The 18734-nt window shown below is 41.1% G+C and overlaps 1 protein-coding gene across 8 annotated transcripts in view; it reads left to right on the top strand.

Moving 5' to 3' along the window:
• ELMO1 (engulfment and cell motility 1) overlaps positions 1-18734 on the top strand; it is a 413918-nt gene that overhangs the window by 383269 nt on the left and 11915 nt on the right. For all 8 annotated transcript variants that reach the window (XM_037890049.2, XM_043540597.1, XM_043540593.1 and 5 more), the window contains 3 exons: positions 43-155; positions 13504-13611; positions 18562-18644. In XM_037890049.2, the coding sequence (XP_037745977.1) occupies positions 43-155; positions 13504-13611; positions 18562-18644 (304 nt within the window). The remainder of the gene's footprint in view (positions 1-42; positions 156-13503; positions 13612-18561; positions 18645-18734) is intronic.

Raw genomic sequence — 18734 nt, forward strand, 5'->3', positions numbered from 1 at the left:
AATAAATCTAAAAAGTGCCTGGTTTTGCATTGTTTGTTCCAGGGAGCTAAAAGAGAAGATTCAGCCTGAAATCTTCGAGCTCATCAAGCAGCAACGTCTTAACCGACTTGTCGAAGGCACCTGCTTTAGGAAACTCAATAGTCGACGGCGACAAGGTACTGCTCAGACCTGGATAGTCTGGCATTTCACTGTTATTTCTCTATTCTAGTTTAGCTTAGGAGCATAACTTATTGGCAGTATTTGTTTTTAGATCCAACTATTAAGACTTTTCTTACAAGGAATTATCCAAGGAATCTTTTAGTTAATTTCGTTCTTGAGTGTCCTATGCTTCAGTGGGAATTTTTGAATTTTCCTCATATGAACTCTGACCTGTGGAATAGGTCCAGTCGTTTTAGGCCTAGCATTTGACAAAAATCTGAAGCAATGGTTTTGTACCAAGAGCTAAATACCTTGCACGCTCTCTTGATCTTCTGGTACCCTGCTGATGACAAGGTCAAAAGCTCTACCTCCCTCTGGAAAATAAGGTTGTAAATTAATAACACACAGCCACTGTGGTATTCAGAACCTGAACGTTCTTTTTTAAAAGACTGCTTTTAAATTGTGCTACTAATTATTTATATACCTCATCAAAGGCCCATCACTTTTAGTTGTGGTGAGCACAACTCACCACCCCTCTCTAGTCACTTCCTGTCCTTAATTTTCTTCTTTTATGATCATTTACATTAAACATAATGTGATGCTTAAATATTTCAAAAGCTAGCAGATTTTAAAAAGTACTCAAATCCATAACCTGTGCCCCTTGGGATGAATAAATTATAGGCATAGAAAAATTATCTTCTCAGCTACGTGCACCATTGCTCAGATTTGAATTGTACAGCTCACTTTACCAAACCACACTCTACATGATTGTTTTCCCCTAATGGTAGCTCCCTTCTTCCCCAGGAGCAGAAGTTCAGATGAGAAACTGTGGATTCAACATGCTACCCAAAGTTGGTTCCAAAGTTTGCCTCAATACACCCAGACACTCCCACCCGCATTTTGATGAGATTCACATTTCTATACTTTTATTTTTACTGTAAATGCAACATGAATTAGAAAACTCTAAAAGCTAGGAGTAGATTCTAGAGAGAGTAGATTCTAGAGAGATAAATATTTGAGAACTAGAGATTGATGTGAAAGGGCAGCTTTCTGTGCATAAAATATAGTCCCTGCAATATTCTCATCCTAGAAGATAAGCAGTGCACCATCCTTAACCAAAGCTGATGGATGTTTTTGGAAAATTGCAAATTGGAAAATTTTCCAGGATGAAGATGAAGAAAAGATGGCCAAATCATTCAGCTTTAAATCGTTATAATCTTAATGTTTAATAATATGTAATGAACTAATTGCACAGGATTTTCAGAAAGGAAAAAAAACATCAGTGTGCCATTATAAATGTTTACACAGATCCACAGAGACATGTAACGTACATTTTCACCAGCAACAGCAGCATCTTCTGCACAGTTGCTGAGTGGTCAAAGAGACTTGCTTTGTTTGGCCATCATCACCTGGCTTTGGTTTTAACTAAACCAAACCACAATCCTGGGATTGTTTGGATCTGGGATCCGTTTTATTTGAACCACCAAAGTTCTGGGGAGGGAGAGAGGAAAGAGGTTGGGTAAAACGTTTTTGGGAAAATCTCTAAAGGAAAGATGGAATATTTTTGGTTCTTTAAGTAATGGATTGTTTTAAACTAGTGTCAGTTCAAAAAAACATGAGCCAGATTCTTAGCTGGTGTATATTGGTGTAGCTCCATTCACTTCAACAGAATTATACTATTTTACACAAGTTTAAAATCTGGCCCCTGGTCAAAAAGTTCCTTGCACCATGCCTTGCAAAGAACTATACTGGACAATCAAATTAATTGCTTTAGTATCATATTTATGCAGCACCATAAGTGTGCATGCTGCTTTGCTGGCAAATAAAAGACATGATCCCTCCTGGTGACTGGGTGTACCAGGCCTTTGTGGCCCCCTACTGGAGGCCCCACTATTCTGCTGCACCCCACCTCAGAAAACAGTTCTCTGTGAAGAACAGAGCAACCCTTTGGAAACCAGCAAGATTTGGCCTCTGGCAGTCAGAAGGGCTAGGGACCAGCAACAGCCAATCAAAGCTCAGCAGGCCTAAATAAAAGGTAGCTGCCTGCTGTCAACAAGTCAGTTCCTAGCTGGAGCCAGAGGAGCAAGGCAGGATGCTCCACAGGCTGCAGCCAGAGGAACCAGGCTGGGTCAGGGACTATTATTGGCCATAGTCAGTGGCTGAGAATAAGAAGGAACTCTGCTGATTCAATCCCTGGCAGGGAATTAAACCCAGAAAGAGTAAGAAACTAGTTTGTTTATTATTGGCCCTGATGGGCAAAGACCTGTTTCTAATTTTTGAGTTTGTCGTACCCCTAAAGGGCCCAGCGACATAAGGCCCACAGAGGCCATCTGACAGCCTTCAGGGGGACACTGGTAGCCGAAGAGATTGGCAGTACTGTGACCAGACGGCAATGGGGTGCTCTAGGGGTGAATGAAACCCACCACACTCCCCCAAAGAGCTGACTTACCTATGGTCTATAACTGTGCCCTTAGGATACTTCTGCACTTCGAAGGGGGTGCCCTCCACCGCGCCCCATCAGGAGCTGTAGCATACATTATTACTGATTCAGGGACAGCTGCTGCACCACTTTTTGCAAAGGCGCTTGCATATGCTCCTCCTCCCACACGGTGGTATCATGGAAGCTAGTGATGCTGTTGATGCTAAACTCACAGAGACCTTGTGCCCAGTAAAAAGTAAGGACCGTGATGGGCTTACTTAGACTGTAAGCAATTTGAGACAGGGAGTGTCTTTTTTGTTACGTGTGTCTGTGGTGCCTAGTACAATGAGGCCTTGGTTCTTTGAATGGGGCTTTTAGGTGCTACTGCAATATAAATAGCTAATAATAATGGGTGCGAAGTGGGGAAGCCTCCATGAGTCTTCTTCTCACCTCTCTTGTGTGCACACAAGAGCCAATCTTGAGCCAATCTCCTCAAATCTGAAAGTTTAGTCTTAACAAGATAAGTAACTGGAAAAAGAACAAAAACCCAGCAACAATGGGGGGCAGTAAGGAGAAAGGACAATGGTTACAACAGTAAGGTCATGTAGTTGCTCTGATTTATTATGTCTGCATCTTGATCCATCCTTTTTATGTTTTTTTTTTAATATAACCCCTGGGGCAAATGTTCCAAGTCTGCAGAATGTGCAAAGAGGTATCTTAACACAGCTACCCATCAGAAACTAAAACCATTTAATTGCCCATTTAAAAAATAATTAACTGGCATTATTCTGTGATAAAGACTCCAGAGCAAACTTCTATTAAGACTGTTGTCTGAACAGGTGGTAGGATACACATGGGTAGTCACAGTGGGTTGAAAGAATTGACTTAAGAAATAATGAGTAGAAAGCTTGCAAACTCTGTCACTCTCAGAGGGGTAAATCTTTTTCAAATTTGGATTTAGCTGGAAATCCTCCAAGCCAATGACTGCCTCAGTGGGGTGGTCTTGAAATGGAATATGGAATATCTGCAGTCATATCACTGCCTTTTGTACTTGAAAATGGGGTTATCGTAACAGCATGAGCTCTCTCACTATATCAAGAAGTCTTTGATTGTTGCCCTAGCAGGACTTCTGAAGAGCTTGTTGATTAAAATAGAGAGAGAGAGTGAGCACTTCTCTATATATTACCCCCAAAAGCTTCCACAGAATATGAGAACTTTTTCCTGGTATAAAGAAAAGGAGTACTTGTGGCACCTTAGAAACTAACAAGTTTATTTGAGCATAAGCTTTCGTGAGCTACAGCCAAGTGAGCTGTAGCTCACGAAAGCTTATGCTCAAATAAATTGGTTAGTCTCTAAGGTGCCACAAGTACTCCTTTTCTTTTTGCGAATACAGACTAACATGGCTGCTACTCTGATACCTTTCTGAATAAAGAAGAATGAAATGGAAAAACAGACTGTGCGCTCTTAGACCATTGTGTAATGTCGGAGCATAATGCCTCATGAATCACCATTTTGTTAAAATGGTGACTGTCGTCTGGCAGTTAGCCAGTTCAGAACGTGGAGTGATCTGTCTGCTGCCATAGTTTAGCCTGGAAAGAAAGGGGAAGAGAGCCAAGCAAAAGCCCACAGAGCACTCAGAAACTCTCCAAGTTATTTCTGGTAGAGCTAAGTAGTAGAAAAGCCTTCCTGTAAGTGAGTTTTATTGGGCAAAATAGATATATTGACATTGTCACCCAGCACACCCATGGTTCATGTTGCCGGGTGCATTATTTTGGAAGAAATGCCCTTTTGGCTTTAATAACATACAATTTCTCTTTAATCTTCATAAAGTGGGAAACTATGTACTGCAGCTAAAGACTCTTGGGTAGTAATTTTTGCATGGAGGAGGAAGCCTGGTTATATAACCCTTGAAATTAACAACGCAGGGGCAGCATGTTTTTGAAGGGGACCTGCGATAGGAATTTAAAGGGGAAAAAAGTCCTTTGCAGTTTGTGCTGAATGCCTCCACTAACCAGGAGTAAAGATGAATCAGCTTTAATTGAAAATAGTTTATTCAAAACACATCCTTTCTCCTTTTAGTTTCTGCAGCATTTTCTTTTCTACAGGCAGCCTCCTCCACCTACTCTTGTTTTATAAAAATAAAAATGCAAAAATAGAAATCTGAGAGTTTGTTGAGGGGTAATTGTTTAGCCTAATACCTCAAGTAGCTCTGCAGATCAATTAATTAAGGCTCACATAGAAGTCTTATGTAGGCCACAATGATCTCTGTCTAAATATTCAGGTTAATTAAAATCATAAATAAAGACCATTTACAGAGGGAGAAAAAGTACTTGAATATAAATTCAAAACATTGAAAAGAAAAAAGATGAATCTACCCATAGCAATATTGAAATGTGCAAGGTCATTTAGTTACCTGTATTCTAATAGTACTACAAGACCACAGGCTGTACTTGGTGCGAATTTTTTGCCCAAGGATTCTTTAATTGTTTACAGTGTGGATTGTATTTCAGTATAAAACTTGGAACATGGGCCATCTCTTCTCCTGTTTGTGACCATGTGGACCACTTCCTTTCCTGGTCCTAATCAGATAATACTGTTGTGGCACCCACAGCGTACAGTTTACATGGAACGGTAATATTAGGAAACCGTTTAATGTATCTTAGCTGCCTTTAATGCAATTGGAAACAGCACCATGTGAAGAGCCAACACTAGGTAGACCATCAGCAAGTGCTCACCAATGGTCCCCGGACCACAATTTGAGAGCTGGTATCCTAAATTTAACAAAGTGGTAAGATGCCATTTAGCGAGACAAGGTGGATGAGGTAATATCTTTTATTGGACCAACTTCTGTTGGTGAGAAAAACAAGCTTTCAAGTTTATATAGAATTCCTCAGGTCTGGGAAATATACTCAGAGTGTTACAGCTAAATACAAGGGTGGAACAGATTGTTTAGCATAAGTAGTTAACGGCCATTCAAGGTGATGTGGCCCATTAACACCCCTCAAGTCAGAGGAGGGGGAGAAGAAAAAGAAGATGGCAAGGTGGGGGGTAAGGGTTAAGTGGGTTATAGACTTGTAATAAGCCATAAATCCAGTGTCTCTATTCAGTACATGATTTTTAGTATCTAGCAAAGTGATGAATTTAAGTTCCCAGGTTTGTCTTTAAAGGTGTGGTGCAGGTTTCTTTGAGGATGAGGACTAAGGTCAGATATTGAGTGAGTGCTTTGTGATATGATGTTTTTGTCTCTTATTTTTCTGTGTGCATTCATTCAAGAGCATAATGATGGTCACATTTCAAACACACACTTTTCTTGGGGCATTTAGTGCACTGGATGAGGTACACCACATTGTGACAGGCATGTGTAGGACCCATGGATCTTGAAAGGTGTGTTGTGTGGGGTGTTGATCATCATCGAAGTGGAGATGTGTCTGCAGGTTGTATCTGTTGTTCTGGTGCCACTTTAAGTTGGTGTGTCTTGGTCTGTGGGAGCTTACTTCTGATGATGAGCATGGAGAGGTTGCGGGGTTGTTTGAAGGCCAGAAGTGGGGGTTGAGGAAAGATTTCTTTCAGGATGTGGCCCCCATTAAGTATGGGTTGTACTTTTTGATGATACTCCATATGGGTGCCAGTGTGGGATGGTAGGTGTTACAAGAGGTGTGCAGTTGGAAGGGGGTTATTTCTGTATTGAAGCAGATTCTCTCAGGGTATTTGAGTGACCCATTCCATGACGCGATCTACTTCTCTGGTGAAATGTTCTTGTTTGGTAAAGGCAGTTTTACGTGTGTTCAGGTGTATATCCCAAACTTTCTCCGCAGAGTATTTCTGTGGTATCTGAGTGCCTAGCTGTAGATAACAGATTTCTTCATGTGTTTGGGGCAATTACTGGATCTGTGAAGGTAGGTGTGGTGATCCAGGAGTTTCTTGTATATACTTGTCTGTAGAGTTCCATTGTTGAAGCTGGTTTCAGAGTAGCAGCCGTGTTAGTCTGTATCCGTAAAAAGAAAAGGAGTACTTGTCGCACCTTAGAGACTAACAAATTTACTAGTCTTTATTGTTGAAGCTGATTGTGGTGTCCGGGAAGTTGATGTTAGTGTGGGAGTGTTCTAGAGAAAGAATAATGGGTGGGTGGTGGTTGTTGAAGTTGTAGTGGAAAATCCATGAGGGAATTTAGGTTATCTAGCCAGAGGCTGAAAATATCAATGTATCTCAGGTATATCGTTGGTTTCTTGGGCATTTGTCCAGAAATGCTTTGTCAGGGTGGCCTGCGAAGAGGTTAGCACATTGGTGAGCCATCCTAGTACCCATGGCTGCCCCCATGGTTTGAACAAAGTGTTTGTTGTTGAATGTAAAATTATTATGGGTGAGAATGAAATGGATGTGTTTGGCAATAACTTCAACAGAGAAAGCCCGGAAGCTTAAATTTGTAACTTTGCGAGATACTAAAAATCATGGACTGAGTAGAGACATTGTTTTAATAAACCATAAATCCAATATATACCCACTTGAGGGGGAGGGATAGCTCAGTGGTTTGAGCAGTGGCCTGCTAAACCCAGGGTTGTGAGTTCAATCCTTGAGGGGGCCATTTAGGGATCTGGGGCAAAAACTGGGGATTGGTCCTGCTTTGAGCAGGGGGTTGGACTAGATGACCTCCTGAGGTCCCTTCCAGCCCTGATATTCTATGATTCTATGAACACAGACCCCTTAACTTTTTTTTTTACCTCCCTCTACTCATGAATGGAGAAGTGTTAACTGGCCACTTTACCTTTAATGGTCCCTTGAAATGTGTTAACTACTTATGCTAAACAGTCTGGTCCACCTTGCATTTAGCTGTGACACTCTGAGTACATTTCCCAGACCTGAAGAAGAGCTCTGTGTTTGAAAGCTTGTCTCTCTCATCAACACAGGTTGGTCCAATAAAAGCTAATACCTCACCCACCTTGTCTCTCCAATATCATGGGACCAGCATGGCTACAAAAACACTGCATTCAAGATGGCATTTAATTAACAGGCTCCTGCAGCTCTAGTTTGAAGATCAAATATTTTAAGCAAAAAATTCTTTAGAAGGTTAAAAATCAGAGCATTTAAACTTGGTTTCTAAAAGAAGACTCTCTAGCCACTCTACTTAATTACACCAGCTGTCATATACTTGGAAGAGGGATGTTTAAATGTTCTGGTTTTTTCAGATTTTATAGAAAAAGTACAGTTAACTGGTCCAGTTTCCTCTAGTGGCAAGCTTTGAGTCCCCTGCAGAAAATATGCCCTGAAGAGGGTCACAGCAGTAGTTGGGAATCTGAAGCACTCAGTACAAACCACAAAGTGAGTGGGGCCAGCAAGACAGAAGATTCCATCAGCTATAAATACTGGTAGAGCACCCGGTAACATACTGATTGAGTATAAACCCAGTGAAACTAAACCTGGCCCAGTCAGGCAAGATGCCTGATGGATAGCTGCCTGTCCTTCCCCAAGGGATGAATTTTGGGATGGGACTGAAAATTCTACCCACTGACACACACAGGAGTGAGTTAAGCCTAGAGGATAGTTGGCATAGTGAAGTAAAGGGATGATAAAATGAGCCAATGGAAAATGAGTAAATTTAACCTTTTCCGGCGTACAGGTCTAGGGAGGAACAATAATTAGGGTTAGGGCAGAGGACTGGGAATCAGGTAACCTGTGTTCTATTCCAAGTTCAGCCTCACATTTTCTAAATTACTTTGGGCAAAGCCATTTTAAGCCCTCTGTCCTCCAGGTTCCCCATCTGTAAACATGGGAAAAATAATACTTACTGTACTTGATTGCCAAGATCAGATCATTAGTGTTTTTAAAGCTCTCTGAAGTCCTCAGAGAGGCACTGTGAGAACTGTATTATTATCTATCTAGTTGTAATCTTAGTAATCAAGCTGGTATCCCTAATAACATCAGTAATTCAACGAGAATGAGCAAACCAGACTTAAGTGGCTAGGTGGTTTTAATAGCATGGTAGTTGTGAGTACCAATAAATCATGGCCCTTCTTTGTCACTCAATATTGTTTCTTATAGCAACAAGTTATCCTCCCAGAAACTACTGTTGTATTAATTTAGATGAATTTATGGGCCTAAAGAGTTAAAGGTGTGAACATGACTCTGAAACTGTCCAATATTAAACAGTTTAAAATAAGGTTTGGGTTTGATATACAGACCTCAGCCTGCTTAATACAATGGGAATCACATTAGGCAGTTCTTGCCAAAGGTTAGAAATGTATTGATTGGAACACATGAAAAGGGAAAAGAACAGAAAAAAATCAAAACAAGGCAAAAAGCATTGAAATTGACTGATTATGAAAAACAAACTTAATCAAAAACCTGTCAAAGTTCCTTTGCAGAGACGGTAAATACTGGTTAAAGTCTCTTTTCAGTCGAAGAGTTCTCCTTGGAAGGGAGGAAAGTGTTATTTCTGTTAAATATTGAGTCTTTCCTGCTTTTAACAACATGGACAGATGCAGAAGGAAGAGAAGAGATAGAACAGTAAAGATCAGGGAAATACGGCTTTTGTTGAAGTTCTTAGGATAGAGGGTGACTGGTCAGACATGGATGGATGCTTTGGACTGGCAGGTTGGCTATGATAGCGGATGTTCTTGACTCTGGCTCACTTCCCTGTTCAGGGATGTCATCCGATTGGTCTGGTCAGGTTCCTATCCTTCAGTGGTCCTTCTCAGGCTGAGCATTTCTGGATGGGCCATCTCATTTCACCATGCTGGTGCTGTGCAATACAGTTAATCTCAGGATCAAATGAAAAGCTGAGAGAAAGAGAGAATAGGAGGGAGAGGGTTGGGGATGAAAAGGAACATGCAAGGAGGGGAAGACACAGCAAGATTTCACCTGTATCAGGCTGGTTACCTCACTGATGCAGCAATGATCATCAAGCATCCCCACTGGCATATCAAGGTCTGGTGTCACAGCAACAACCCTTCCCACAGTGATGGCACAAAGTTTTATTTTTCTCCCCAAAGGTCTCTCTTTTTTTTTTTTTAAGGGCCCCGAAAAGGTGATGAGTGGAATAATCCATCCTCTGTTTATTTCGCCCACCAATTAGGCCTAATATCCAAAGAACCAATTTTAGTCCACTGATTTCTGATCCTCTATTCCTCTGGTTTACCAGTCACAATTTTAACACAGTCCTTCAGTGGCATCAGTAAACTATTTTTGTTTAAATTAGCTTAATCTTTCTGTCTTCTTCTCACATCTTTTCTTAAGTAGTTTTATGTAACAAGTCATGGTGATAATTCTTGAACCATTACCCACTTTTTACCAGTTAGGCTAACAATTAAGGTAAATTTGTACACCCAATTATCACAACACCACCCATTCTAAAGAAGAGTTTTATCAGTGTATGTATAACATTAGATGAAAAATTAAGGGTTTTGTGCCCAGCTCTCAGCAAAGGGCCCTCGACTATGGAGCATCTCTACCAAAGGAAATCAGGCTCAGCCTAAGACTAAGTGTTGAGGGCAAAATGCAAGCTGCCCAATTTTGATCTGACCATTTCACCAAGGAAGAAAAAATTTCTCCAGATATATGCACAGACCCACAACTCTACAGAGTGCAGAGTTAAAGTTCCATTTTGAAATTCCTTTCCAGTCTTTTAAGTCCCGGCTCAGTACCTCGATACCAAGGTAATCATTTTTAAAGGCTCTACAGGCCTTCCTAGCTGTGCTTTCTCGATTTAAAACTGCTTCTTCCTAAAAATGATTAAAAGGTGTAAGAACTTGCACTTGTATTTTCTTTTCATTTGTTTATAGGTATTTGGAGCTGGAAGACAAAAAATGCATTTTTATCAGCTTAACGTTTCTTGTGTCCTCACCATAAACATGGTGTCCTCTCTTTTTCTTATTACTTAGCACCATTTTGCATGGGTCCTGTTTTATTTTATTCTTTAGTTTAAAAAGCAACTGAATCAAAACATTTACCAAACCTACCATGTAGTAAAATAGCAACATGCACCTGCACTACTTCACACACCTCCTATAAACCAACATGATGCCTTGTAAAGCGGAGATCCCTAAAGATGGTGCATCAAGCTGAAAACTAGCTAGCTGTGGCTGTGATGGGTGTGGCAAGACACAAAAGGAAAATGAGATCTGTTTTCAATTGTTAATATACTGGTTGCCCTTCTCTCAGCCTGGGTAGTATGGTCATTGGAACCATATAGCTGACGGAATATCATTAGTTCCTTTTGAAGGTCTCATTTAAACCATTTCCCCTGCCAGCAAAGTTTTACCCTGGCGGCAGTTATGAATGGGACTCCTGGAGAGTTGCACTGGACACACGATGAGCGGCCGTCTATGATTATTAGTTCTTTAATTATCCTTTTGACATTAGGAATCATTTTACAGGCCTTCCTAGCTAGGCTTTCTTAGTTTAAAACCATTGCTTCCTAAAAATAATGTAAAGGAGTAAGTACTCGCATTTGTATTTTCTTTTTGTTTTTTAGAGATTTGGAGCTGGAAAAAGTTTATTAAAACACTCTGATCATTAGTATGTTAATGATCTGGTCCATTTTAGCTCCTTCAATAACTCCAGTGCATAGTCTTTGATGATTCTCTCCATGTTTCATATTAATTGTCCTTATTGACACCATCCACTTACTCATTGCCCAAAGGTATTGAGACTATAGTAAGGTCATGCTGACTTTCAATAGGAAGAAAGGATATTTTTAATCATAAGAAATTGCTAGCTATGTTCTCGTGTACTGTCCAAAATTGTAAAACTGTCTCATGAATAGATGAGGTTGCTCTTAGAGCTAGAGATTATATCCTGATACTGTATTTAATAGGAATGCCTCTTTTATGAACGAAAAGGACAAGTTGTTCCAGTGCTGGATGGGGGCAGGATATGTTTTTTTTAAGCATTAGGTTTGAAACATTTCTGGTAAAACTACCTAGAACCAGAGGTTCAAATCCAGGGAGAATTAATTCAACCATACATTCTTCCAAGACTCATAAATTGAATGCCAAGCAGTTTATTATGGGTCCTTCATATAAGACCATATAAACTGAGGGCCCTGTCTGCTCTCTTATGAAGCCCCTATAAAATTTTTGTAAGCACAGAGACTTCTGGTTTCTCGACTGCAACTTCCCTTCTCCCCAGTGCTGTGCAACACACTATGTGCTGGTTACCTGCAGCCCTCCATCCCAGGGATAGCTGTGTTTCAGTGGCACTTTATGTACATAGCACAAGACTCTAAACCCAGGCACACAAAGGTAAATCAATTAACTCTGGGGTTGCTCCAGATTAATTTTGCGTAACTGAAATTAGAGTCTCTCACCATAGTTCATAAGGTGCTCTGAGTTCTTTCAGGAGAGGGTGCTACATAAATAGAAAAATATTTGCATTTATTATTTTCCAAATATTTTTGCACATTTGCTGAGTGAAAAAAGCTAATACGCAGTGAAAAATAGCTAAGAGAGGGGATCACATGCACAGTTTAAAAATCTATGATGTTCAATCATGTCTCTCCATTAGGTGATTGTTTAATTTATTTTAAAGCAGGGACAGTGGGGCTTACAGGATTCCTAAAAATGTCGGGCTCATGAAGCTAGTCTTGTACTCTGGGGCTGTGTCTATGCTAACCTTTCCCCTAAAATTTCTCACCATGGTGCCACTCCACTGGTGATAGAAATGATGGGAGTGGTGATGTAGACAAGCCACTAGGCAGGCACTAGCATTTTAACCACCATTTTGTCCAACTTGCTCAAAGTTTTAGGCGAGTCGTAGTTCAGGTGTAACAAAATTGCATTTTTGACAGCATACTGTGGAATGTTTATTAGAGGTGCTGTGGTACACTTGGTACCTGGCTGGGAGTCTGAAGTTATTCTTTCAAAAAGGGAATTGGCAGGCAGTGACCTTGTATGTTAGCTAGTATTTTAGTCTGGCTCTGCCAGGAAATATTAGTGGTAGCAGTTCTTGGCACATATTAAGAGGAATAATAACTGAAGAAGCTGAAGATGGGAAGAAGTGTAAATATACTTGGGCTCCGAGAGAACAATATGCATTTGTGGACATACAAAGTAATGACTTATTTGTTATCTAGAGCAGGGATTGGTAAGCCCCTGGCGGGCTGGGCCGGTTTGTTTACCTGCCGTGTCTGCAGGTTCAGCCGATCACAGCTCCCACTGGCCGTGGTTCACCACTCCAGGCCAACGGGGGCTGCGGGAAGCGGCGACCAGCACATCCCTCGGCCCGCACCGCTTCCCACAGCCCCCACTGGCCTGGAGCAGCGAACCACGGCTATTGGGAGCTGCGATCGGCCGAACCTGCGGACGTGGTAGGTAAACAAACCGGCCCAGCCCGCCAGGGTCTTACCCTGGTGGGCCGCTGCAAAAGGTTACCGATCCCTGATCTATAGAATAAGGCTCTTGGTGATGTAGTTATTGAAACCATAGGGAAATTATTATTATGTTCTGTAACACAGTAAGTGTACATGGTGTTTTATAACGCATATCAGAAGGCAAGGGCCACAGTTTTCAAATGTAAATAGTCATTTTTGGGTGCTCCATTTGAGATATCTTAAATGGGTATGGTTCTCAATTACTGAGCACTCTGCACTTCTTCCAAACAGTCCCCTTAAAGGCATCTCAGGTTAGGCACCCAAAGTCACTAGTTTCTCTTGAAAATGTTAGCCTAAGTCTCTTCCCAGAAGGGTTCTTGTTTAATACTGGTTTTCGTAAATGGTGGCTGAATGAAAAAGAAATGCTGCAAGAGGACCAGTTCAAAGACTCTTCTTAATTATGTGAATTATTGTGAACAGGCAAAGTCCTTGCCCTCCTCAAAACACATCACACATTCTTTAACCATTACACAATACTACTTCCCTGCAGTTTACCATATGAAATGAATAACTTTTCTCCTAAGCTATTGGTGGATGAAGATGAAAACAGATGTTAACCTTTTTTAATGTATTATTTTGTCAGACAAATTTTGGTATTGTCGATTATCGCCCAATCACAAGGTCTTGCACTACGGAGACTTGGAAGAAAGTCCACAGGGAGAAGTTCCTCATGATTCTTTGCAGGATAAATGTAAGTCATGTAAATGTGCTGGCTCTTCTATTAGTTAATTTTTAAGTTACTTATTTGCCTTTAAGACAATGCAATATAAATATCTCTATTAATGGGCCCAGTATGCCATGCCCCTCTGGTTAAGGTAGATCTTGTCACAAGCGTTCTTCTCAAGTACAGACCTCTGGGCAGTCTATAAAGTTTGTCCGCCTGCAGTGATGGTAGAGCTTGCAAAGTGTGTATTTTTTTCAAGGCTATCCAATTGCAACTCTACCCAGAAGGATGTGACCGGTTCCAGTCAATTTATGCCACCATTTGGATTGTTCACCTCAGTTCTCTTGTTTAGCTTCATTTTGAAACCCAAAATAAGTGGCCAGATCTTGTCTTTGCGAATCCATGGGTGGCATAGATGTGCTCTTGTGGCCCGGGAACTTGTGAGATCTGGGTTCAATTCCAGACTCTGCTACAGCCTTCTTCTGTGTCCCTGAGAAAATTGTTTAATCTCTTATTGCTTCACTTCCTCATCTGTAAAACAGGGATGATAATTCTCCTCTACCTCATGGGGATTGTAAGAACATACACATTAATGATTAAGCAATATTCCAGGACCATGATGGGGGCAGGCCACAGAAATATTTAGATAGTAAGCATGGACATTTTTTGACGTGTTCATGTATCACTCTCAAGTTTTGGAAAGTATGCATGAGGAATGCATACTCTGGTTTCAGATGAGTCCTCTTTTGAACTTTTAGTTTCGAAATGTTATGTTTCCTACATAGTAACACAATTCATTTTCACTGCCTCATCAGACTGCGGATGTCAAATAAAATCAATTTGGAATAGTAAACACCTTTTGTAAGTGAAGACAGTTGTTCCTGCTCCTGTAAATGGTCTAGTATCTGGGAGATAAATCCATGATGGAGAGCAGATGAAGGTCTTTTTCAAAAGTTGAGACAACTAGCTTGATTATAATGGTTGCATGCACTTAAATGATACACTATTCTGAGAAATGGTGTAACTTCTCTCTTTTCAATGTGGGTTATGTGTCCTCCTCTGTGCCCAATCAACAGAGCATGTCACTCTTTCACAGATCCCATCTAGGGAACGTAAAGAGAGATTTTCAAGAGCACCTAAGGGATTTAGGAGCCCAAGACCTATTGAAACTCATCCCCTTTTGAAAGTGTCCCCCTTAGCTTAAGACATAGAGGCTCAAACTGTAGCTCAGGAGGTCCTAGATTTGGTCTTTGATGATGACCAAGATAATAGTCGTGACACATCACCCCAATAAAATGAGACTAAAACTTAAAGAATGGGTAAGAAATCATTTCCTTGTATTTTGTCCTCATTAGTAATAAATGTCATTCTTGGCATTATCGTATCAGTCACCTGTGAGTAAAGTTCATACAAGTTTATTCTGCTTCCTTAGTGAAGTAAAAGAATAATTCTGCAGATTTTGGAAATTTCTCCAGCCTGGAAACTGAGAGAGAAGTAACTTAATAACCTAAACTTCTTACACTGATTTATTTTTATTAATCAATTAACACAAACCTTTGGGATAATGAAATCAAAATCTTTGTTCTGCCCCCATCTCATAAAAATGTCTGGGTGCTGCTTTGTGTTGGCCTGGGAAGATGACACACCTAACTGGAGTCACATCATAGTGGCATTTTACAGTCACATTCACTTATTTTCATTGCTGTACAGAATTGCCTCAAGGGTGTTTCGTGCTTTTACTGGAGTCCTTTGTCAGAATCTAGGACAGGGTTTCTGATCGCTGCACAAAAGCATTGGTGCTGGGAAAAGCTATTTGTTTGATCTGCAGTTAGAGAAATAGGGCAAAAATATTACAGTAGCTTTGGAGTGAAAGATGAGGCAGTGAACCCCACTCTTGAACTGTGGCTTTAGTGACTGGGCCCCAACCTCCATAAAATGTGTATGTCAGATGACCAAGTGAATTAGATAGTGACAGAATTTGAGGGAGGGCCACCATTCCTTGAGTGCCACAGACTTTTCAGGCTCAGGGGGACACATAGTTTATCACAGCAGCCATTACATTAGAAATTAATTTAAATGGAACATGAGAACCATCCAACTCATGTAAATAGAGCCCAATAATAAGGTGCTACTGTTCTAGACATGCCATATAGAACTGGCTTTGGGAACCTACAAAACCTGTGTCTAAGTGCAGTCTCCCTAGTTTTCGAGTCACCCTATAATGTGGGACTACAGAGATTTGCTACCATCTGAATGTACTGACCTACCCTCTCCTAGACATAAAGATTACTGTGCTCTCCACTGCCAGCTTTGGACAAGCCTTCTTGCTCCTCCTGGCCATCCAGTGAGCAAAGCGGGACACACAGTGGTCCTTCTCTCTTCTCATTCCCCAGTGCAGAAGGGGGAGAACCAGAAAGGGGATGAGGGAAAGGAAAATGAGACCGAGGTGATTTGTAGAGAGGGGAGTCCTGTTTAGATGAACTGGTACCATCAGTTCTCAAAAATGCCTTCTTTCATATCCAGCTTGCTAGGAAACTTGGTCCCTTCCTCCCAGATGAGGACCTGGCCACAATAATCCATGCATTGGTCATATCCAGGCTGGATTACTGTGACTCATTGTATCTGAAGGTAAATGTGAAGATTATGCACAGGCTCTACCTGGTACAGAATGCAGCTGCCCACCTCTTCTATGGCTTAGACTATGTCAGACCCATGACCAAGATCTTCCACTGGCTCCCTGTCAGCTTTCAGTGCCAGTTTTAGGCCTTGGCTAATTTTCAAAGCGATTAATGGATCAAGCCCCAACGACATCAAAGACCAAATTTTGACCTATGAATCACCATTACAGTTGTATGCTTCTGGGACAATACAGATCACAAAACCCAGGGCAAAGCATATGAGATCTGGGAACCATAATTCTTGGTACAGGGGATCCGGCTATGGAACAACCTTCCAGATGAGATCAGGTGAATTCAGTCTGACCATCTTTAGGAAATGTTACAAAGCCTTCAGTTTCGAGAAAGTCTTTTCACCATAAGTGATACTCACAACTCACACACCCCCTTTTATTCCCAAATTCCTCCCAGCCCCTCAAAAAACCTACCCTAAGCAGAGTGTTGACGCTAAAAAGAGAAAAGTGCCAATGACTCCATGGAGTCCACTAGGGACTTTGCTACGGGTATTGCTATCTTTGCTATGAGGAAGTTGCTTAGGTACTCCAGTGATGGGTGGCACTATAAAACCCTAAAGTAGACAGGAGGAGGAGAGGTTGACTAGATAAGCCCAGGAATAATTTATGCTTCTTGTGGTTTACTGTATGTAAAAAACATCCATTAAAAATTGCACTGTATTTTAATATTTTGTGTTGTCTTTTCAACCATAACACTGTGAATGATACAACCATTTGTTGTCTTGACTAGAGAAGACACACATATAATACATAAAATACGTGTGGCTGCTGAGTCCATCGGGGGAAAAATGCATTCTCTACTGTAGCATTTCCATTAGAGACTCTAAAGACTCAAGCAATGACAGACTTTCGTGTTATTATCCTGCTCCATATGATCCTTTTCCAAAGTCACAAGATAATGGGTTATTTATAGATTGTAGAAGCTTTCTGTCATTCACTGACTATATTATATTTAGAGTATATAGATTTTCCATAATGTAATTACTGCCGGAAAATTGACTTCCACTTGAAGCACAGTTGCATTTATCTCTGTGTTCTAGTGACCTCACCAAGTTTACTCCTGCAGAGACTGTGACAAGTGAAACTTTTCAAAACTTTTTTTAAATGAACTTACTTTAAAAATGATTTTAAAAAAAAAAACAGTGATGGTTGGTCATTCTAAGCTTTATATAGTTTCCCCATCAAAATCACGAGAGTGTGATTGAGCAGCCAGTCATGGATAAAGTGTAAAACAACATGAAAAAATTATATCTAAATTAATAAGACAGATACCTGCTATGTGTTGTCTAGAGCAGTGGTTCTCAAACTTTTTATTGTGTGTGGACCACTTGAAAATTGCTGAGGGTCTTGGCAGACCACTTAATGAGCTTTCCAAATGTTTGTACCGTTAGCTAAGTATTGTAAAATGCTTTGGACAAAAGCGCTATATAAAAAAAACTTAATAACCATTAACATTTTTTTATTCTACAAATGAAAGCACACAACTCATATTTTAAGATCAGTAGTCTTACCTTTCTAGTGCAATGGATGTGCCCTCTCTCCCCCGCCGCGGCAGCCCCCGAGCTGGAGCTGGGAAGGAGGAGGTTCTCACCCCAGCCACAGAGCTGAGGCTGGGAAGGAGCGCTGTCTCTCCCTGGCAGCCGCAGCCCTGGAACTGGGGAAAGTTGCCTTTTTCTCTGGCCACCGCAGCCCTGCACGTCCCCAATTCCTCCCACCCCCTCTTCTGACTCCACTGACTCCTCCCACTTACCCCCTATTCCCCCCAAGGCCACCACCCCACCTTACATGTGTGTCTTCTCCAGGGTCTGGGCACCTAATTAGTGGAGCCACACCTGCGCGGCTCCACTAATTAGGTGGGTGGCCCTTCATTCTTTTGTGTGTGGCCACCTAGGCGTGCATCTTAGAGGGAACTATCCACGGACCACCTGTATAGAGCTCGCGGATCACTGGTGATCCACGGAGCACAGTTTGAGAACCTCTGGTGTAGAGGTGTGAGTGTACATAAAGCCTACACACATCTACAGAAAATCCATTTTCCATCAAAAGTCTCAACAAGAGGGAGAAAGCAGAATCCTAATTCACATTTCCATCTGGACGTGTGAAACTTGAATCCCTTATGTTAAGGCTCAGTGATGCCTGTTTCAGTTGTTTTGCTTAGTTTCCTTTTTCACAGCAGACTCTGGTAATGGCATCGTAGCTGGAATTTTTGACACATCAGTTTGCCTCTTGTTTGACAGCACAGCTTTTACACATTTTAGTTACACTCATTTTCTTTTTTTTTAATGCAGTACCTGTGGCAGATATAAAGGCAGTTGTGACAGGGAAGGACTGCCCTCACATGAAGGAGAAAGGTGCTCTTAAACAAAATAAGGTATGACTTTCAAATTATTATAAATGTTCACTCTGCAGAGTACAAAGACTGTGAATTTGACCTTTCCTGAAATAACTGCATTCTGGCTTG

Source organism: Chelonia mydas, chromosome 2, assembly GCF_015237465.2.
Source record: "Chelonia mydas isolate rCheMyd1 chromosome 2, rCheMyd1.pri.v2, whole genome shotgun sequence".
Taxonomy (NCBI): domain Eukaryota; kingdom Metazoa; phylum Chordata; order Testudines; family Cheloniidae; genus Chelonia; species Chelonia mydas.